Raw genomic sequence first — 21,345 nt, 5'->3', positions numbered from 1 at the left:
TGACCATCAAGTTAGCTAAGAGTAAGTTTGTAAAAGCACAGGTGGTGTTCCTAGGCCATGTAGCTGATACCTGCCTGTTCTTCTTGCCGTTCTGCACGACTTCAACCTTCACCCAGCATGGGGATTCGTGCATGGACTTTGGGATTTTTACATTCCACTGACGTTTGGCGTATCCTGAGTTTATTGATTGGAGAGTATTGGGGAATGATGGTACCATCATGTGTAGTGTTCATGACATTGAGAAGTGATATTTTGAGAAAATTGAGAAGCAAGTGATATTTTCATGGTACTTTCTTTTAGAGCGTTATTATTGTGTATGTGAGAGTTCTTAATACAATTACTTATTTTGTTCTACACAATTGCATTGGTGTGGTTTTATCATGGTTTATTAGAACACTCAAAATAACAAATCTTTCTGCCGCGTTCCGTCTCGAGACTCTGAGGGGCACCGTGACTGGGGTTTAGCGAGGTAACACGGAACAGTACCCAAATACAGTTTTACCTGCACACAGGACATGGCACCATCATTCATTCCACGAAGAAGAGGGCAGCAGAAAGAAAGGGGCAGTTTGGAGTGTGGGGGTGACTCCTCGCTTACCTCCCACAATCAAGACAGGTTGTGTCTGGACAAAGAGCAGGGTCGTGGTCGTGCTGCAGTAGTAAGCGTGGTATGGTAAGCAGTGAGGTAAGGTCGTGGTAAGTAGGGTCGTCGGGTGTAAGTGTGGTGGAGCTATGTGGTGCACCAGGGACCATATGGTGTCACTACGCACTAGCTTTGCTTCGTTCTGGACCCAGCGCAGCTTGTCCTGGGAACAGCGTGACTCGTTCGGGAACCAGAGCAATTCATTTGGGACCAAGCGCAGTTCATCCCAGCAGGCGATCCTTTGAGCAGGCAATGCTCTTGATGTCGTGTTCCTGGCACACACACACACAACAGCCGTGAACCACACAGCAATCTGGGATTTATACTTGCCACACCAGATGTGCCTTGGAGTTGAGTGCGGTGCATGAGAGCACCCTTCAGCCCTGTGCACCCTTTTCCCATTGGTGCATGCCCGGCGGGGCGGCTTCCGTGATGCAGCTGTGGGAAATCCCTGCGTCACTGTGGAGGTATATGACGGTGCCATCGTCCCACCTTTCGTGTACCCATGGCTGCAATAAGCTCTCCATTCCGTCTTTTGCATGCTTAAATGCTCCAGTGTACATTACGTATTTGAGAAGCGCTGTAGCGTGTGACGAATGTTGGAGTGCAGGGAAGGTGCATGGAAGAATGTTACAAATGTTGATGTGCAGGGAAGCAACTCGACCTGTCCGGAGGATTCATTGTTACTAACCATGAGGGATCTCCCAGCATGTACGACTACGAGGTTGAACGGTTCGTTGATTTTCAATAATAAGAGTAAAGAGTTGGATGAATGGATAGTTAATGTGAATGATAGAAGAATGAAGGATTGGTCTTGTGAGGGACGGATGAACACGTAGGTAATAGCGAGGGAATAAAAGAATGAGGGACGGATGAACAGATAGATAATTGGGAATGATAAAAAAACTGCAGGGTCCATATGGTGAGGGAATAACCGAGTGAGGAGTACGATTGAAAAGACAGACCGATGGACAAGAATATACCAATTGCGAGGTTGTAAGAAAGACCGATGGGATGAAGGAGGGGTAGGTGAATTGAGGTTTGGTGAAGCGGACCCTTGGAGGCTGAAGGGGAGAAATTGATTGTCGAAACGGACCGGTGGTGGATAGAGAAAGAGAGATTGTTGGAACGGACCGATGGTGGATAGAGAAAGAGGGATTGTCGAAACGGACGGATGGTGGATAGAGAAAAAGAGATTGTTGGAACGGACCGATGGTGGATAGAGAAAGAGGGATTGTCGAAACGGACCGGTGGTGGATAGAGAAAGAGAGATTGTTGGAACGGACCGATGGTGGATAGAGAAAGAGAGATTGTTGGAACGGACCGATGGTGGATAGAGAAAGAGAGATTGTTCGAACGGACTGATGGTGGATAGAGAAAGAGAGATTGTCGAAATGGACCGATGGTGGATAGAGAAAGAGAGATTGTTGGAACGGACTGATGGTGGATAGAGAAAGAGAGATTGTTGGAACGGACCGATGGTGGATAGAGAAAGAGGGATTTTCGAAACGGACCGATGGTGGATAGAGAAAGAGAGATTGTTGGAACGGACCGCTGATGGATAGAGAAAGAGAGATTGTTGGAACGGACCGATGGTGGATAGAGAAAGAGGGATTGTTGAAACAGACCGATGGTGGATAGAGAAAGAGAGATTGTTGGAACGGACGGATGGTGGATAGAGAAAGAGGGATTGTCGAAACGGACCGATGGTGGATAGAGAAAGAGAGATTGTTGGAACGGACGGATGGTGGATAGAGAAAAAGATTGATGGAATGGACCGATGGTGGATAGAGAAATAGAGATTGCTGGAACGGACGGATGGTGGATAGAGAAAAAGAGATTGTTGGAACGGACCGATGGTGGATCGAGAAAAAGAGATTATTGGAACGGACCGATGGTGGATAGAGAAAGAGAGATTGTCGGAATGGACCGATGGTGGATAGAGAAAGAGAGATTGTCGGAATGGACCAATGGTGGATAGAGAAAGAGAGATTGTCGGAATGGACCGATGGTGGATAGAGAAAGATGGATTGTCGAAACGGACCGATGGTGGACAGAGAAAGAGATTGTTGGAACGGACCGATGGTGGATAGAGAAAGAGAGATTGCTGGAACGGACGGATGGTGGATAGAGAAAAAGAGATTGTTGGAACGGACCGATGGTGGATCGAGAAAAAGAGATTATTGGAACGGACCGATGGTGGATAGAGAAAGAGGGATTGTCGAAACGGACCGATGGTGGATAGAGAAAGAGAGATTGTCAGAATGGACCGATGGTGGATAGAGAAAGATGGATTGTCGAAACGGACCGATGGTGGACAGAGAAAGAGATTGTTGGAACGGACCGATGGTGGAGAGAAAGAGAGATTGTTGAAACGGACCGATGGTAGAGAAAGAGAGAGAGAGAGAGAGAGAGAGAGAGAGAGAGAGAGAGAGAGAGAGAGAGAGAGAGAGAGAGAGAGAGAGAGAGAGATAGAGGAAAATGGGGAAACATCACACCGGGAATATACAGACTAATCTCACAACACATTTCCCCTCCAAACCCCTGTACAATGGGAAAAGGCACACCTGGAGTCTCCCTACAAACGAGAGAAATAAATGTCTAGGGATTCCTATGTGTATATTAATGCTCTCCCCCAGGGTATATTTTCCAAGACCATAACACTTCCTCCTCCCCAGACAAGACTCGAGTCTGCCAACACCTGTGTAAACTGTTGAGCAATAGTTTTACACGGTGTATACCCCCTGGTACGTTTTACCTCGCTTAACCCAAGTGAGACGATGCATACATGTACCCCCTTCCCCCCCACCCCCGCCCTTATTTTTTGTATACAGTACAAGATCGAGGCTCGTGTAAGAGCTAATATTGATCACAAAAAGACAGACTGACACAAAAAAATAAAACATGATAAAGGGAGCAGGAGAACAAGATGGAGAGCAGGGACATCGGGCCTCTTTGAACCATCCACCACTGGCCTCTTTGAACTCTTTGAACTCTCACTTTCAGCTCTCACTGGCCTCTTTGAACATAAAAACTAGAAAGCATCTGAAAATGCAAAGCCTGTATGTGTCCGTTTGTATTCAGACTTCTTCTTCTGTATGCTAAATATGATGAAAACAGCTAAAACTAGAACGCCACTCAGTAGAGCGCATACTCCCGCCGTGGGTCAAGTTGGAATAGTACGATTTCACAAAAGTTTGAGGGAGTAGTTCAGTGACAACACAAGACAAGACAACACAAGACAGACGCTGCACAGATATATATATTTAGAATATATAGAAGATAATGTTAAAAAAAACAAGGCAATTTCACTTACATTTTCGGATTCAGCGTTCAATTCTATATAAGTGAGTGTATTTTGAGGCATGTGTGACTTCAAATAAAATTGTAAGCCAGAAAAAACGTTCGTTTCATTCCTTGGGGATACAACATGTAAAACTGGTCCAAACGTCAAAACAAAACTCGCTCATTTTAAGTCGTACAAGCTAATGTGACCACTCATTCTTCTGGGAAGAATCCCGTGCACATGCTGGTCACACTTATAAGTCACCTAAGTCTTTATAAGTTCATCAAATACTGACACCGCGATTGACATTCGCTGAGGTAAATGTTGATATCTTTTCTGAGGTGGAAAAAAAAAAAAAAAACAGTTTTAAAGCATTATACGTATCAAACGATACATTTTATGAAACTGGGAAACCGAATACACACTTTGGTGGTTTTAAAATGACAGAATATGTCTTTATTAGAAAAAAAAAATGAACATTGAAGACGATGCTGCTAAAAAAAATACACCGCTCTAACGCATAACCACGAGTTTAAACTACATTTACAACAAATATGAAAACTATTTTCATATCACAATGTTAAATATAGAATATATAGAAGATAATGTTAAAAAAAAAAGAGCCCTATCTTCCAATGGTAAACAATCCTTCAAAAAATTCCTGGATCCGGAATAATATCCTGAGCTTCACCAAAAACTAATCAATTCTTCCTTATCCCAAGGGCAATCATCCAACCAACTTTCATCCAAATCCGTTCAGAACTTTTCCAGATATCTTGTTCACAAACACACAAACACACACACACACACACACACACACACACACACACACACACACACACACACACACACACACACACGCACGAGCGAATGCATTACTCTCTGGCGGGAGTAACTAGAAGGGCACTCGATGGAGCGCATACCTCCGCCAGGCTAAACAATTTATGGTTTCTATCCGACTGATAGGCCGAATCTGGATTCGGACCTGAACCAAAGCCTGTTCTTGTCACCTAACCAACTCGTCCACCAAGTTTATTCATAACACGTCCACAACTTTTAAAAATATGGTATATATCGCTTTTCGCTCGTTCTCTCAATGGTGAAGAATCACTTAAAAATATATACTAGCCGGATCCGAATCCGGATCGTCACCAAAATCAAATCATTTCGTCCTTTTCACAAACCCAACCTCTCCGCCAAATCTCGTCCGAATCCGTCCACAACTATTTGAGATATCTTGTTGACAAACGGACAAACAGACAGCCAGGGATGAAAACATAACCTCCATCCACCTTCGGTGGTGGAGGTAATGAAATACAAAAAATGGATGATTTCAGTGACCTTGACCTTTTGACCTCAAAAGCAAAGGCTTCAGTGACCGAATATGCAAACCCTGCTCAAATTTCAAGTCAATCAGATGAAAATTGACAATTTTCCACAACCTTGACCCTTGACCTTTTTGATCGAAAAAATAATCCGGTTTCTAGCTTTTGATTGGTGAACCAATTCAGTGACCTAACATGCAAGTTCTTAAAATTTCAGGTCAATCGGAGTTATTCTGCCCCAAAATAATGATCAAAATGCCCACTGGCCGCAGCAAGCAGGTGGGACCATGTGGGTGGCCGGCGGTGGGGATCTTCGCGACCCACATGGCCCATATTAACCAACAGTCTTCTTGACCCTCAATGGCCTTTCATAACAAACTTCTGGCCTGGAGGGCATCATTACAGGGCCATCATTGGGGTACACTACCCTCCAGCCCCTGGGGTTTATTCTGCCCCGAAATAACGATGAAATGACCCACTGGCCACAACGATGAATGAGTGGACCCACATGGCCTCTCTCTCTCTCTCTGGAGTCACTTAGGCCAAGTCGCCGGAGTTGAATGGCCTCTTTGAGTTTTGAGTCTCAGCTCTGTGAGTCTTTTCAGCTCTCACTGGCCTCTTTGAGCAGGTGGCCCATCGATCTGAAAAACACTTTGGCCTTTAACGACTTGAACACAGTAGGTGAAGTGAATGGCATGGCAAGTAAGGCAGCAAGTTGGTGTGGTCACACCTAAATGGTATTGGTGGCTGTTGGCGGAAGTCCCCAACAATGGCAACAAGCAGTGCGGCCTTTGGGGGCGTGGCATGACAAGGGCGCCAATGAAAGTATGTTCTCAAAATGCAAAGGAAAGTTCGCCAGACTTTTCAAGGCGTATAAACAAACTGATGGACGTATAATTCACATATGTGAAGTAAATAAGCACTGGAGGCGCCGAAAATCGGCTTGGTAGAATGAAATGCCTTCGTATGTAATTAATTAGTCGCGAGGACAACAGTTAGTATTCATGCCAATGTACAATATTCATTTTGGAAAGGTAGTTGTGGAGGTGTATTGGTTAGACGACACGCCAGTCAATTATCCGCGACGAATGAGCCATATCGGTATAGTTGGCGGTAGGCGTAGGCATTCCTTTTGGTCTTATTTGTCAATAAAATCCCTTTTTGGGTTGTGTAAAATGCAATTATTTAATACAGTATTGATTTTTTCTGATGCAGAACGCAGTGCTTATTTCTGAACAAAGGGTTGTTGATATTTTAAGAATTAAGCGATTAAGCTGAGGTGAATGCAAAAGGATTCGATCGTGAATGAAACGGAAACGACGCGCAAATCATCGGGATCGGTCCTTTATGGTCATTTCCGGCAGGCGGGTCGCGGGCATCCCGCGTCGCCATCTTCTCACGGTTGTTGTGTTGCGTCGTCCTTCTCTCACACCGTGCTGTCCGCCGCAGGTCGGCTCCCTGGCGTTCTCTTCCTGCCAGACCTCCCCGATCGCCGGTCGAGCCGCGCCCCGAGCATCCGACGCCATGTGTCGCGAGTGGAGCGGGCGCGGTGCTTGGGGCTCGGCCGCCCTGCGTCGCGCTCTGCCCGCTGCGGCGCGCTAGTCGAGGCCGTGGCTTGCATCGCGGCCTAGTAGAGAAAGGGCTCAGGACGCGAACGCTGGTCCGGCGGGAATGGCGGTGAGGAAGAAGAGCGGGTTCCAAATAACCAGCGTGGTCCTGTCACGTCCCGCCTCGTCCGGGAGTTTAGCCGAGGATTCTGAGGAGCCCGAGGGCACGGACGAGTTGGACGGAGGGAGAGCGCGGGAGGGCGGACGACACTCCCCTTTGCCTTCACCCCTCGCCCTGGGGTTCTTGCTCAATGGTTTGGCGCCTGCGAGCAGCGAGGGTCCAAGCCCAGAGTTTATAACACCAAGTTGGCCCCAATCGGGAACGACTGCGCACAATCCCGAAGACCGCAGCTCGCTCTGTCTTGCAGATCACGTTCCAGCCAATAACATCGCATCTCCTGCAACGTCCCGAAACCCACTTCAGATCACCACCACTCCATCGGCGGCGACTCCGACTTCCTTGCAAAAGTCAACCCCGGCGCATCCACCCTTGAACCCCCCGAGTTCCTCTCGGTTCCGGGTCGTGCGCCTGGACCCGTTCCGCCGCGGACGATGGACTTGCACGGACTTCCACGTGGGTGGCGCGGCGGGTCCTCTCCTGGTCTCACCCGAGCAGCTCGGAGGCTCGACCGCGACCCCCATGATCCCTCCGACGCCTTCGGCCAATCTAGCCCTCGGCCTGTCTCCCCCTGGGTACCTCCCTCTGTCGACATCTCCACTGTTGGCTGCACAACCCTTGCTGTTACCCGTGTCTCTGCCCACTTGCAGCAACCCCGCGTTTCCCTTGCATACACTTGGCTGTGAAGATGGGTAAGCTGTGGTTAGGGTAGCGACTCTCTCTGTGCACGTTTACACCGCTTAGGACTCTTGCTAGTCGGTGGTGGGTTCTTTAGACCCCCTGACGTGTGTAGTCGGTGGTGGGTTCTTTACACCCTCTGACCTGTGTGTAGTTGGTGGTGGGTTCTTTACACCCTCTGACCTGAGTGTAGTCGGTGGTGGGTTATTTACACCTTCTGACCTGTGTGTATTCGGTGGTGGGTTCTTTAGACCCTCTGACATGTGTATAGTCGGTGGTGGGTTCTTTAGACCCCCTGACATGTGTGTAGTCGGTGGTGGGTTCTTTAGACCCCCTGACCTGTGTGTAGTCGGTGATGGGTTCTTTAGACCCCCTGACGTGTGTAGTCGGTGGTATGTTCTTTAGACCCTGACGTGTGTGAAGTCGGTGGTGGGTTCTTTATACCCCCTGACGTGTGAAGTCGGTGGTGGGTTCTTTCGATGCCATGACATGTGTGTAGTCAGTGGTGGGTCCTTTATACCCCCTGACATGTGTGAAGTCGGTGGTGGGTTCTTCAGACCCCATGACATGTGTGTAGTCGGTGGTGGGTTCTTTAGACCCCCTGGCCTGTGTGTAGTCTGTGACAGCCCGTACAAGTTTGAGCCCCTCTTTGTACGTTGTGCAGTTCGGTGTTAGCAGGTGGATTTAAACTTTTTCAGCGATGTTCGAGGCCACTGTGTTTTTCCCGAGCATGGCGGTTCTTGTGTTCGACGTGGAAGTCGAGTTTGTGATGTAATAGCTTGTTTTCATCACGAGTGCTCGATAATGCCGAGTTTGTGCTTGCATTTGATGTGACTCAAGCTGCTGATTAATGATTTGGCGAATGTGAAACGTCTACTGACGCAACCTGATTGGCACAAAGCTGCAGCTTGCAATTGTTTGTCCCATTAGGTTTAAAAAAAATGTTGTTTACGATGACGACGATGCATTTATTACACTCGTCATGCTGAAAGTCCACGTTTTGATTCCTATCCCAAATCCACGGCAATCTGATGATTTGTTGTAATATATCGGAGTATAGTCGGTGAACAGCATTGGCTCACACTTGGTGTCTGTGTCTGTGCCGGTGCCGGTGTGTCGCTGCCTGTGTCTGGATATTTATAAGATGTTTTATCTGATATCTGACAGTAATGCACAATACAAATCAATATTCTGTAACGCTTCTCTTTTCCACATTGCCAAATATCTAGTAAACACATTTTTGAACTAGAATGGCTCTTTCTCGGTAAAGCGCATCCGTCTGCCAGGACGAACAGTTTACGCTTTGTATCCCACTGTTGGGCAGGATCTGCATCCAGACCTGAACCAAAATTTAATCGGCTCGTTATTGTCACCGAAGCACCAACTCCACCAATTTTTGGCACAACTCGTCCGCAACTTTTTGGAATATGCAATGCTGTATATCGTTTTTGGCCCTATCAAAAATTCAAGTGAAGAATCTCTTTACAAAAAATTTGTATCCGGATCTTCACCAAAATGGAATCGATTCTTCCTTGTCACACACCCAACATGTCGCCCAAGTTTTGTCTGAATCCGTCCACAACCTTTTGAGTATTTGTGTTACGTATCATTTTTGGCCCCATCTCTCGATGGTTGAAGAGCCACTTTTAAAAATCATAGCATCCGGATCCTGATCTTCACCGAAATGTAATCATGTAATCCTGTGATGTCTGTGAGCAGGGTATCTCAAAAGGTTGTGGGCGGATTTGGACAAAACATGGTGGGGAGGTTGGGTGTATGACCCGGTATAATTGATTCGATTTCGGTGAGGATCCGGATGCGATAATTTAACTGATTCATCACCAATGAGAGATGGGGCCAAAAACGATATACAGTATCGCAAGATATTTCAAAGAAGTGTGGACTAGTTGTGGCAAAACTAGGTGGATGAGTTGGTTTGGTGACGAGAACAAACAAACAACAAACAAAACAAACAAGACTTTGGCTCATGTCCGGATGCAGATCCGGCCTATCGGTGGGATACAAAATGTAAACTGTTCAGTCTGGTAGCCTGGTAGCTCTACCGACTGCCGTTCTAGTTTAACATTTGCAGTAGATGTCTGGCAATTCCCTTTACTCGAAGCAGTTTTTTTATCCCCACCATTTAAACCCAAAAACAGGAGTGGGGGGTTGGGGGGGGGCGGAGTGGGAATTGTAATTAGCTCTGTTTGTCTGTCTACCACCCTATCTCCTCTTAATCGGTTGTGCAGAAATTCATCAAACTTGGTTGTTATGACCACCACACATGGCAAGATGGTGCGAGAGCAGTATCATCTTTGGCTTCGCCCCCTGAGGCCCTGGGTCAAAAGTTCAAATAGCAAAAAAAATGCAATTATGGACACATTTTTAAATTTAAAAGACATTAACCTTTGTAAATGCAATCAGCATTGGGGGATGCGTGAAATATGTAATGATTTTTTGGGGGGGATTTGTCCCCCAGTTCATGCCATTTTTCTTCATTGGTATGCTGCACAAGGTTGTGGGGCAGCAGCATTGGCTGAGCGCACAGCTGTGCCGCTCATGCAATGCTTTCTGCTGGTTAGGGCAGGAATTTGGAACTTGACCATGATGCCAGCGATAGCTCGCCCACTGTTCGTGGAGGACACCATAGGATAACATCCATCACAAAGACGGAGGCAGACGGTACGCCCGTTTAGCGTCCATCCGAGGGACGGGGCACACACATTGATGAATCATCTGCCTGAGAACTGTTTGTTGTACACCGCTCCTTTCCTATGCCATCTCCAGGCATTGCAAATCGTCATTGCTGGGCACCGATGGGGGCTCGGCAGTGACGCACGCTGAAAGGGAGTACTCAGTTTTCACTCTGGTTGTTTGTTTGTTTGTTTGTCCGGGCGATATCTCAGCCATCCTTTGAGCTAGGAAGCTGAAATATCGGCACAGTAGTGAGCAAGTCCTTTATCAAAAACGGTATTTTTTGTTTTTTGATTAATCAATTAATTGAGGAGTTATTTAATTATTAGCGATTAAGTGCTTATTTAATTAATCAAATTTCCTTTCTCTTCTGACCATTAACTCAGGCACCTTTTCAGTTAGGAAGCTGATATTTGGACATGCCAATGACCAGGTGATTTGGCTGCAAAGGCTATTTTTGATTTATTAATTAATCAATTAATCGATTAATTATTTAATTATTCGATTAATGACTTCTTTTTTTTTCTTTTTTTTTAGTTACAGATCCTGATGAAATGGTGGTGGTTTATGTGTTCTGTGACCGAATTGATTAAGAATTTAATTTTTTTATGATTATTATTTATTTATTTTCATTATTAATCATTTATTTATTTTCTTTGTCATTTGGCCAATATCTCAGGCACCCTTTGAGCTGGGAAGCTAATATTTGGACATGTGACCAAGTGATGTGGCTATCAAGGATATTTTTGATTTATTGATTAATCATTTAATCGATTAATTATTTAATTATTCAATGAATAACCGAATTAATTAATTTTTTAAGTTACAGATTCGGATGAAATGGTGGTGGTTGATGTATTCTATGAGCCAATTGATTAACTATTTAATTTTTTTATGATTATTGTTTATTTATCTTTTATTGATTTTAATTATACAATTAATCGATCAATTAGTGTACACCTCTCCCTCCCAATGCAGCCTCTATGAGCTGCACTGCGGTATTGCCGCGCTGTAGAATGCCGCGCTGTAGAATATTTAATTATTTGGCATGGGGGCGGTGTACTTTGAATGTATCTGTACTTGTTTATAGCCTGGTTGGGATTCGAACCCAGGCTAGACAGCTTGGAGGCGAGTGTGCGTACCTCTAGGGTCTAGGCCATCCTGTCAGCTGGTTCATTCCCTATGAGGTGGGGACGTCTGCTCATCGAGGTCAAAACAAAGATGTTTTTACTCAAAATTTGATATTCGGTCCTTCCTGGTGGAACGTTTTGCCATCTTTGAACTTTGCTTTGGGTGGGAAGCGTAGGGATTTGTGATGGAATTCCATCGACTTGGCTCCAGCTCATTTTTTGAAAACGGGATATCACTTGGGCCACAGATGTGGGCTGATTGGGCCACATGCAGGCCACAGGTTGAGAACCACTGGTGTATATTTAATAGAGTTGGTGTCACTGTATAGTATAATGCAGTCGTGTCGGTGTACACTAATAGTGTGGTATAGCCTTTGTCAATGTCTCTCTACTGTATACTATTGTATAATCGGTGGACTGTGTATTAGATTATAGTCTTTGTGTCAGATAGTTTGTGTCAGTGTCTGTGTCGTCGTGTATGGTAGTGTAATATTGTGTAGTATTGTGTGGTATTGGTGTATAATAGTGTCCGTGTATAGGCAGTGTAGGCTGTATACTCTGTGTATCGTGTTATTGTAGTCGTGTCTGTGTATCGTATCATGCTAGTATATCATGTAGTATAGTCTTTGTCTGTGTCTGTGGCCTTATCGTGTCGTATCGTCAGTGTATATTGCAGTACAGGTATCCCTCAATTTACGATAGGGATGCATTCCTCGTGAACTGAACGTAAACCAAAAAAACCTAAATCGAAATCGCTTTTCCTATTATTTTAAAGATACCACCTTTAGAGGCCATTTTTCCCCGCAAAGCGGGGGTTGGCCTTTTTCGGGAACCGTGGTTGTTGTTGTTTTTCGGTCCCCTTTTTGAAGCAATGTTTTACGGCCGGATGCCCTTCCTGACGCCAACCCTTTTTGCCGCCTTTAACGACAAACAGGGAATTACCAGTGAGCTGGTACTCAATTAGCCGACCTCGGAAGGATGACAGGCTGAGTCAACCCCCCTGGCGTTAATTCAGCGATCGACCGGGATTCGAACCCAGGATCCTAGGATCCTAAGCCGGCACCCTAGCCGCTAGCCCAACACCAGGGCTTATTATTTTAAAGATAAAAGAGAAAATTTTTTTTCCAGCCTAACGTAATATTTTCTTTCACTAGAATGTAAGCTAAATAATGTTATAAATGGCACCAACAAAATCCTAAAATAAGAAGACATTTGCCTTAATAAATCCTCGTTAATGCTAAATAAATATGAAATCCTTAATCTTTTCAAGGTGTATGTGCTCACCACGAACGGGAAATGACGGTGAGTTTCTCATTCTTCTCATCCTTCTCATCACGTATTTTGCCCATCTTCATGTCCAGCATTGTAGCCTGGCGAGAACATTTCACTGGGGCAGCGGTTGAGCTGGAGGAAGGTCTCTTGCTGGATATCTTGAGGGATGAGCGAGATTCTGGCCGATTTTAAATGACGAAGCACTTCACAACGAGAGGCACAATATGGAGAGCACACTTGGTACTGCGTGACATGCGTCATATGCATGTCCGCCTGGCTGTGACATGGCTCACTAAAGGAGTGGAGCGCTGTTTGAAAATTCATCCATAGCTCGCTACTATACTGTGAATGAATGAATGAATGTACTACTATACTGTACTGTACAGTATTTGAGTTGTGTTGTGAAAAATACGAATGTAAATTGAAAAACGTACTGTAACAAGTACAAAAAGTTTTAATTAAAACAAAAGCCACATCGATGTTACACAATGCCTAGATGCAGCTTTGCCTATAACGTCTGTTATAGGCACAGGACATTCCTATTGATTCGATTACTTGATGTTATTTTTGTGCAAAGTGAAAATATATCTCGGCAATTTCCCGTGTGTGGCGACGAATTTTGAATATATCTCGGCATTTTCCCGTCTGTTATTTCAGGCGGTGTATGACTGACCATGCCGCGATTTAAAAAATATATATCTCGGCAATTTCCCATATGTGGCGACACGTGAACGAAGCTATCTCCTCTCTCCACATTATTGTGACGACGTATAAATTAAATATTTCATCGTGACGATTATCATCAAATGGACGAATTTTAAATATATCTCGGCATTTTCCCGTCTGTTATTTCAGGCGGTGTATGACTGACCATGCCGCGATTTTAAAAAAAAACAATATATCTCGGCATTTTCCCGTCTGTTATTTCGGGCGGTGTATGACTGACCATGCCGCGATTTAAAAAATATATATCTCAATGGACTTGAAGTTACAGGCCTTTGAGAATTCATTTAGTTCTATAAAGGGCAACTTTCATCGGATTTTCCTCACGTTTTTTTTCAACCGAGTCTAAAACTATGTTAGCGACTGTGAAAAATGAAATGATATATCGAATTTTTTTTTGAAAGAAAACTGTGTGAGAGAGCAAGACACCACGGGCCTACAAAACAGGCCTCAAAGCTATGCGAGTTAATAAAGTGGTGGATATTTGTTTTTATGAAGCCTCTCCCACAATGGGTGGAGCTATGGTTCCCAGAATGGGTGGAGCTTTGAGGTTTTGTCTTCTCTGCAAGAACAAGAAGAAGAAGAAGAACAACAACAAGAAGAACAAGAACAACAGCAGAGGGCACTCTATGAGCAGCGTCTGCGACGCGGCTAAAAATTAATTTTTGTTTTCGTGAGAAAAGCGTTAATCGAAGGATACCTGTACTACACCTGAACTCTACTATACGATACACGGACAGTGAGTGTCGGTGTATTGTGTAGTATAGTTTGTGTCAGTGTCGGTGTATAGTGTGGTATTGTCAGTTTATGGTGCATCATGTCGGTGTCACCATGCCTCGCGTTGGTGTCACAGTGCGTTGCATTGGTGCATTGTTTTGTATGTAGTGTGGTGTATTATTGTCTGTGTCGATGGTGGTGTATTATTGTGTAGTTTAGTCGATGTCATAGTAGGCTTTTGTGTCGATTGTCGTGTGTGGCCGGTGTCGGTGGTCATGTGTAGTTGGTGTATGTGGTCATCTGTAGTCACTGTGTGTATTTGGAACTTAACCATGATTCCGGCAATAGCTCGCCTACTCTTAGCGAAGGACACCATCGGATCTTTAACGTCCACCAATCTTTAATCTATTGTGTAGTTTAGTCGGTGTAAAGTTTAGTATCATCAGTGTGTCGTGTAGTAGTGTCATTGCATAGTATTCCAGCAATCTCTGTGTGTATGTTTGTTTGTATGTTTGTATGTTTGCCTGTGACCGCTGTTTCTCGACAACCACGGGTCCGATATACTTGAAACTTGCCAGGTATATTGCTGGGGACCCGAGGATGTGCCTTTTCAAGGTTTTAAATTAATCGCAGAAGTAGTTACCGAGCTATGTCCAAAAAACGATTCAACCAATCAGAGAGCAGCGAGCTATCACGTGTGCCGAACGTGGCGAACAGACTCTGCCTCGGATGGCACATTTGAGAGCGTATTCATTTATTTCCCGTCGGCAAACTATGTTGCCGTTAAACTATGTTTTAAAACTAATAAAAACTAATTTGCGATTCATCGTATTCATCGCTTCACATTTGCGACAGTGAAGACTTCACTTCCGGCAGCCAATCACAGGACGCGTTGTTGCGAGCCCGAGAGCCTGCGCCATTACGGTTCGTAATTCGATTTCTTCCGGAGAAAATAATAATTTCTCGATTTCTTATGCGCATTATTTCTCCCAATTCAGTCAGAGCGAAGGGCGGAAGCGAAGAACGTTGTTTTTTTTGTTTACGGGCGTACGGGCGGGGTAGAGCGTACGGGTAGCGTTTTTTTTTTTTTTTGGCAAGGAACGGGCACCCACGTACGGGCATGCCCTAGTGTGGCATTGTCGCTACGGAGGAACCTCGGCAGCCTCCCCCGGGGACTTGCCCAGCCCCTCGGTCGCCTCGGCCTACGCATAGGCCCGTGGAGTGCATTCTGGGGGGACGTATGTGGCGGTTACCTTATGTGATTACCTTATTTGGGCATAATACACGTGCACGGACCTGTTGGACTTGTGGTTGTGCGGACGTGACGCACGCGCGGTTGCCGGAGCCACGCCCTCCGAAGAGGGCTTTTGGCTTTATATAAGCATGCTGACTTCCGTTCGAATTTAGTGTGCTGGATCTTGCTGTTACAATAAACCATCTTCGAACCCTATGAATGGCCTCGTTCTCTCGCCTTCCGCGACTCCTAAATTGTGACATTTATTGTATGTAGGTATTGGGGAGGACTGTCTGCTCTTCTCTTTTACCAAGTCTTACCAGGTATGGTACCTACTACACCGACCTACTACCAACTACCTTACCTACTGATGCCATAGTGATGGGTAAAATAGTGGCAAGAGGCTTTGGCTTCACCGGCTCATTGCGGCTTTGCAGTCGGGTACTCGTAATCTATCTATAATTCCACTAATCTCTGTGTGTATGTTTGTTTGTATGTTTGTATGTTTGTCTGTGACCGCTGTTTCTCGACAACTACCGGTCCGATATACTTGAAACTTGCCAGGTATATTGCTGGGGACCCGGGTTTGTATATTATTATGACTCACTCACACATACACACACACACAAAAGTTAAGCCCCAACTGAAAAGTTGTGGGATTCTGTGTTTGGGGTTCACAGATTTAAAAACGTATCCCCATTACATTTTATTTATTTATTTATTATTTTCAAGGGTATTATCTGCTTACTTGTGTTTTTTGTAATTCTTGCGAGTAAAATGAACCCAAGATTTCTTCTCCCTTTAAATCATATAATTTGTAGGTCCAAGGGACTGTATCCATTACATCAATGATTTTAAATAATTCACGAGTCCATTTTTGTGTATAACCTTTCTCAAAATGACTTTTCCATTTGTATATCTATCTATAATTCCATTAATCTCTGTGTGTATGTTTGTTTGTTTGTATGTTTGTCTGTGACCGCTGTTTCTCGACAACTACCGGTCCGATATACTTGAAACTTGCCAGGTATATTGCTGGGGACCCGAGGATGTGCCTTTTCAAGGTTTGAAATTAATCGGACAAGTACTTACCGAGCTATGGCGATTTAGCCGTTCGCCGTTCGCTTTGGCGTTGCGAATGGACCAAACCATTTCATGTAAATAGAGGGGGGGGGTTCTGTGGTCGTTGCGAATGGACCAAACCATTTGATGTAAATAGAGGGGGGGGATTGTCACCGTACTCGCAAGCCGTTCGCTTTGCCTTTGGCTTTGCGAATGGACCAAACCATTCCATGTAAATAGAGGGGGGGGATATAATTTTAGATATATATATAGTACGGGCATGCCCTAGTCGCTACGGTTCAATGGTCGCTAGGGCATGCCCATACGTGGGTGCCCGTTCCTTGCCCAAAAAAAAAAAAAACGCTACCCGTACGCTCTACCCCGCCCGTACGCCCGTAAACAAAAAAAACAACGCTCTTCGCTTCCGCCCTTCGCTCTGACTGAATTGGGAGAAATAATGCGCATAAGAAATCGAGAAATTATTATTTTCTCCGGAAGAAATCGAATTACGAACCGTAATGGCGCAGGCTCTCGGGCTCGCAACAACGCGTTCTGTGATTGGCTGCCGGAAGTGAAGTCTTCACTGTCGCAAATGTGAAGCGATGAATACGATGAATCGCAAATTAGTTTTTATTAGTTTTAAAACATAGTTTAACGGCAACATAGTTTGCCGACGGGAAATAAATGAATACGCTCTCAAATGTGCCATCCGAGGCAGAGTCTGTTCGCCACGTTCGGCACACGTGATAGCTCGCTGCTCTCTGATTGGTTGAATCGTTTTTTGGACATAGCTCGGTAACTACTTCTGCGATTAATTAAAAACCTTGAAAAGGCACATCCTCGGGTCCCCAGCAATATACCTGGCAAGTTTCAAGTATATCGGACCGGTAGTTGTCGAGAAACAGCGGTCACAGACAAACATACAAACATACATACAAACAAACATACACACAGAGATTAGTGGAATTATAGATAGATTACGAGTACCCGACTGCAAAGCCGCAATGAGCCGGTGAAGCCAAAGCCTCTTGCCACTATTTTACCCATCACTATGGCATCAGTAGGTAAGGTAGTTGGTAGTAGGTCGGTGTAGTAGGTACCATACCTGGTAAGACTTGGTAAAAGAGAAGAGCAGACAGTCCTCCCCAATACCTACATACAATAAATGTCACAATTTAGGAGTCATCTGTAGATGTCATAGTAGTCGATGTCATAGTAGGCTTTTGTGTCGATTGTCGTGTGTGGCCGGTGTCGGTGGTCATGTGTAGTTGGTGTATGTGGTCATCTGTAGTCACTGTGTGTATTTGGAACTTAACCATGATTCCGGCAATAGCTCGCCTACTCTTAGCGAAGGACACCATCGGATCTTTAACGTCCACCAATCTTTAATCTATTGTGTAGTTTAGTCGGTGTAAAGTTTAGTATCATCAGTGTGTCGTGTAGTAGTGTCATTGCATAGTATAGTGTGGTAGTGGTGTAGGTGGTCATGTGTATTAGTGTCTGTTGACGGTTTTGTGTTGTTTGATAGTGTACAGTCGACGTCCGTTGATTGTGATCATGATCGTGTGTAGTCGATGTTGGTTGATTGTGATCGTGTGTAGTTGATGTTGGTTGATTGTGATTGTGATCCTGTGTAGTTGATGTTGGTTGATTGTGATCATGATTGTGTGTAGTCAATGTTGGTTGATTGTTATGATGATGGTGTGTAGTCTGTTGGTTGATTGTTATCATGATGGTGTGTAGTCTGTTGGTTGATTATGATCATGTATCGCTGAGGTCTGTTGATTGTGATTGTGATCATGATCTTGTATAGTCGGTGTCGGTTGATTGTGATTGTGTGTAGTCTATGTCGGTTGATTGTGATCGTGTGTAACCGATGTTGGTTGATTGTGATCATGATCGTGTGTAGTTTGTGTCAGTTGATGGTGATTGTGATCATGATCGTGTGTAGTCGATGTTGGTTGATTGTGATCGTGATCGTGTGTAGTCGGTGTCGGTTGATTGTGATCGTGATTGTGTGTATTTGGTGTCAGTTTATGGTGATTATATATTGTTGTGATCGTGTATAGTCGTTGTATCATGTGGTGTTGTATGTCGTGTCGGTGTCAGTGTATTGTGTGGTGTCGCGCAGTGCCGGTGTATAGTGTGGTATAAAATTAACCCAGGAATGCGAAGCGAAAAGCTGGTTTATGATCTGTCTGTCTTGTCATTTTGTGATTGTCAGTTTATGATCGAGGAGCAGCTTATTTAAATTTGTTATATTTTGAACACAAATCGGAACATGGATAGGAAAATAAGTTTGCCGTTTTACGGTACTTCGGCTTTGAATTCGTCCTGATCACACATGCACAGAGTGAGATCATATTTTGCTCTGCCTGCTTTGGCAGTCAAACAAAATTGTAAATCATTCCAAGCAGGAAACTTACTGGTTTTAAGGACATCATAAAGGACACAAACAACAGGCACAAATAACTAATGTAACGTGTTAGATAGGGTGGTGTAATAGACACTGGGAAAAGCTAAAACCCGAAATTAATTTATTTGTACGCTTTGAAACCTTTATTTAAAGTGAATCATAAACTTTTGAACACTGTCAAACACATTGCCTTCATAATACTTCCAAGAACCTCCAATTTGCAGTACTTTTATATGTTTTATAGCAAATGGCAGCAACCTATGTCTCGTGAGCTACAGCACCTTCAGAAAGTATGTACACCCCTTGACTTTTTCACATTTTGTTGTGTTACAGCCTGAATTGAAAAAGGATTAAATACATTTTTTTGTCACCGATCCACACATAATACCCCATTATGTGAAAGTGGTTTTTTTTTTTTTTTTGAAATTATTAGAAAAAAAAGAAAAAGAAATAGAGAAATATCTAATTTACATAAGTATTCAATCCCCTGAGTCAATACTTTGTAGAAGCGTTTTTGGCAGCGATTACAGCTTCAAGTCTTGGGTATGTCTGCATCAGCTTTGCACATCTTGATATGGGGAGGTTCTCCTATTCTTCCTTCCAGATTTTCTCAAGCTTTGCCAAGTTAGATGGGGGGAGTCAGTGAACAGCAAACTTCAAGTCTTTTCACGGATTCTCAACGAGATTCAAGGCTGTGCTTTGGCTGGGCCACTCAATGGCTTTCACGTTCTTGTTCTGAAGCCATTCCAGTGTTGCTTTGACTGTATGCTTGGGGTCATTGTCCTGTGGGAACTTAAATCTTCACCTCAGTCTCAGGTCTTTTGCTCTCTGAAGCAGGTTCTCCTCAAGCATTTGCCTGTATTTGGCTCCACTCATTGTTCCCTCTATCCTTATAAGTCTCCCCGTCCCTGCCGCTGAAAAGCATCCCCATAGCATGATGCTGCTACCACCATGCTTCACGGTAGGGATGGTGTTAAATGGGGGATAAGCTGTGCTCAGTTTTCGCCAGACATAGCACTTTGCATTCAGGCCAAAGAGTTCAATTTTCGTCTCATCAGATCACAGAATATTTTGCCTCGTGCTCTGATTCTTGCACGTGCCTTTTTGCAAACTCTAGGCATGCTGTCATGTGCCTTTTCTCAGGCGTGGCTTCCGTCTGGCCACTCTCCCATAAAGCCTAGATTTGTGAAGTGCTGCAGAAACTGTTGTCCTTCTGGCAGGTCCTACCATCTCAGCCAAGTAACTCTGTAGTTCTGTCACAGTGGGCATAAGGTTCTTGGTCACCTCCCTGACCAAGGTCCTTTTTACTCGGTTGCTCAGTTTGGTCAGACAGCCGGCTCTAGGAAGAGTCTGGGTAGTTCCATATTCTTTGCCATTTCCTAATGATGGAGCTCACTGCGCTCTTGGGAACTTTCAACACTAGAAATTGTTTTATACCCTTCCCCAGATGTATGCCTCCTCACAATTCTATCTCGGAGTTTTACGGACAGTTATTTGGACTTCATGGTGGAGTTTCTGCTCTGACATGCACTGTCAACTGTGGGTCCTTGTATAGAAAGTTTTCTTTCTAAATCATGTCCAATCAATTGAATTGGCTACAGATGGGCTCCAATTAAGTTGTAGAGACATCTCAAGGATGATCAAAGGAAATTGGATACACCTGAGCTCAATTTGGAGAATCACAGCAATGGGGTTAAATACTTATTGAATCGACATTTCAGCTTTTCATTTTTAATTATTTTATAAGCATTTCTAAAAAAACCAAAAAAAAAACCACTTTTGCATTATGGGGTATTATGTGTTGATCAGTGACAAAAATCTCGTTTTAATCTATTTTTAATTCAGGCTGTAACACAACAAAAGGTGAAAAAGTCAAGGGGTGTGAATACTTTCTGAAGGCGCTGTCTATCTGGCTTTTCTAAGATCCCAATGTGGCTCGCAGAGCCTCAAAGTTTATTGGTGCAAGTGCACATACTTAAAGATTGAATAAACAGGCAGCTGGCTCGAGGAAGAGTCTGGGAAGTCACTTGTGATATTTGTTCATGAAACATACCACTAGTTGTAAATTTGTGGTGCATATTCATTTAATTCAGATCCACCTACCATTCTACCCGTTCATCTTATTCGTCCCCCTATCGGTTTTACCGGAGGGGACTGACTGTAGGTTTGCTCTCCATCTTGTCCGTCCATCCTACCTGTGGTTTCTGCATTTTTTCCCGTACTCTAACATATTCAACTGAAACTTGGTGCATGGCTTTATTATGATAAGTTACAGAACAAGTTTGAGTTTCAGGGTGTTTCATAATTTTCACGGAGCTTTACCCTTTTTGGACTTTGAAAATACCACATATTATACAAAGGTCAGTTTTGAGGACCAGTTCACTGGTAATTCCCTGTTTGTCGTTAAAGGCGGCAAAAAGGGTTGGCGTCAGGAAGGGCA

The 21,345-nt window shown here is 44.3% G+C and overlaps 1 protein-coding gene across 1 annotated transcript in view; it reads left to right on the top strand.

The window, feature by feature from the left end:
• Positions 1-4,371: 4,371 nt before the first annotated feature.
• Positions 4,372-21,345, top strand: part of LOC137425377 (uncharacterized) — a 47,021-nt gene continuing 30,047 nt past the window's right edge. The window contains exon 1 of the mRNA XM_068113764.2: positions 4,372-7,671. Coding sequence (XP_067969865.1) covers positions 6,926-7,671 — 746 coding nt within the window. The 5' untranslated portion in view covers positions 4,372-6,925. The remainder of the gene's footprint in view (positions 7,672-21,345) is intronic.

Source organism: Myxine glutinosa, chromosome 4, assembly GCF_964187855.1.
Source record: "Myxine glutinosa chromosome 4, kmMyxGlut1.1, whole genome shotgun sequence".
Taxonomy (NCBI): Eukaryota; Metazoa; Chordata; class Myxini; order Myxiniformes; family Myxinidae; genus Myxine; species Myxine glutinosa.
The sequence above is the reverse complement of the archived record's forward strand: the minus strand, read 5'-3'. Positions and strand labels throughout refer to the sequence as shown.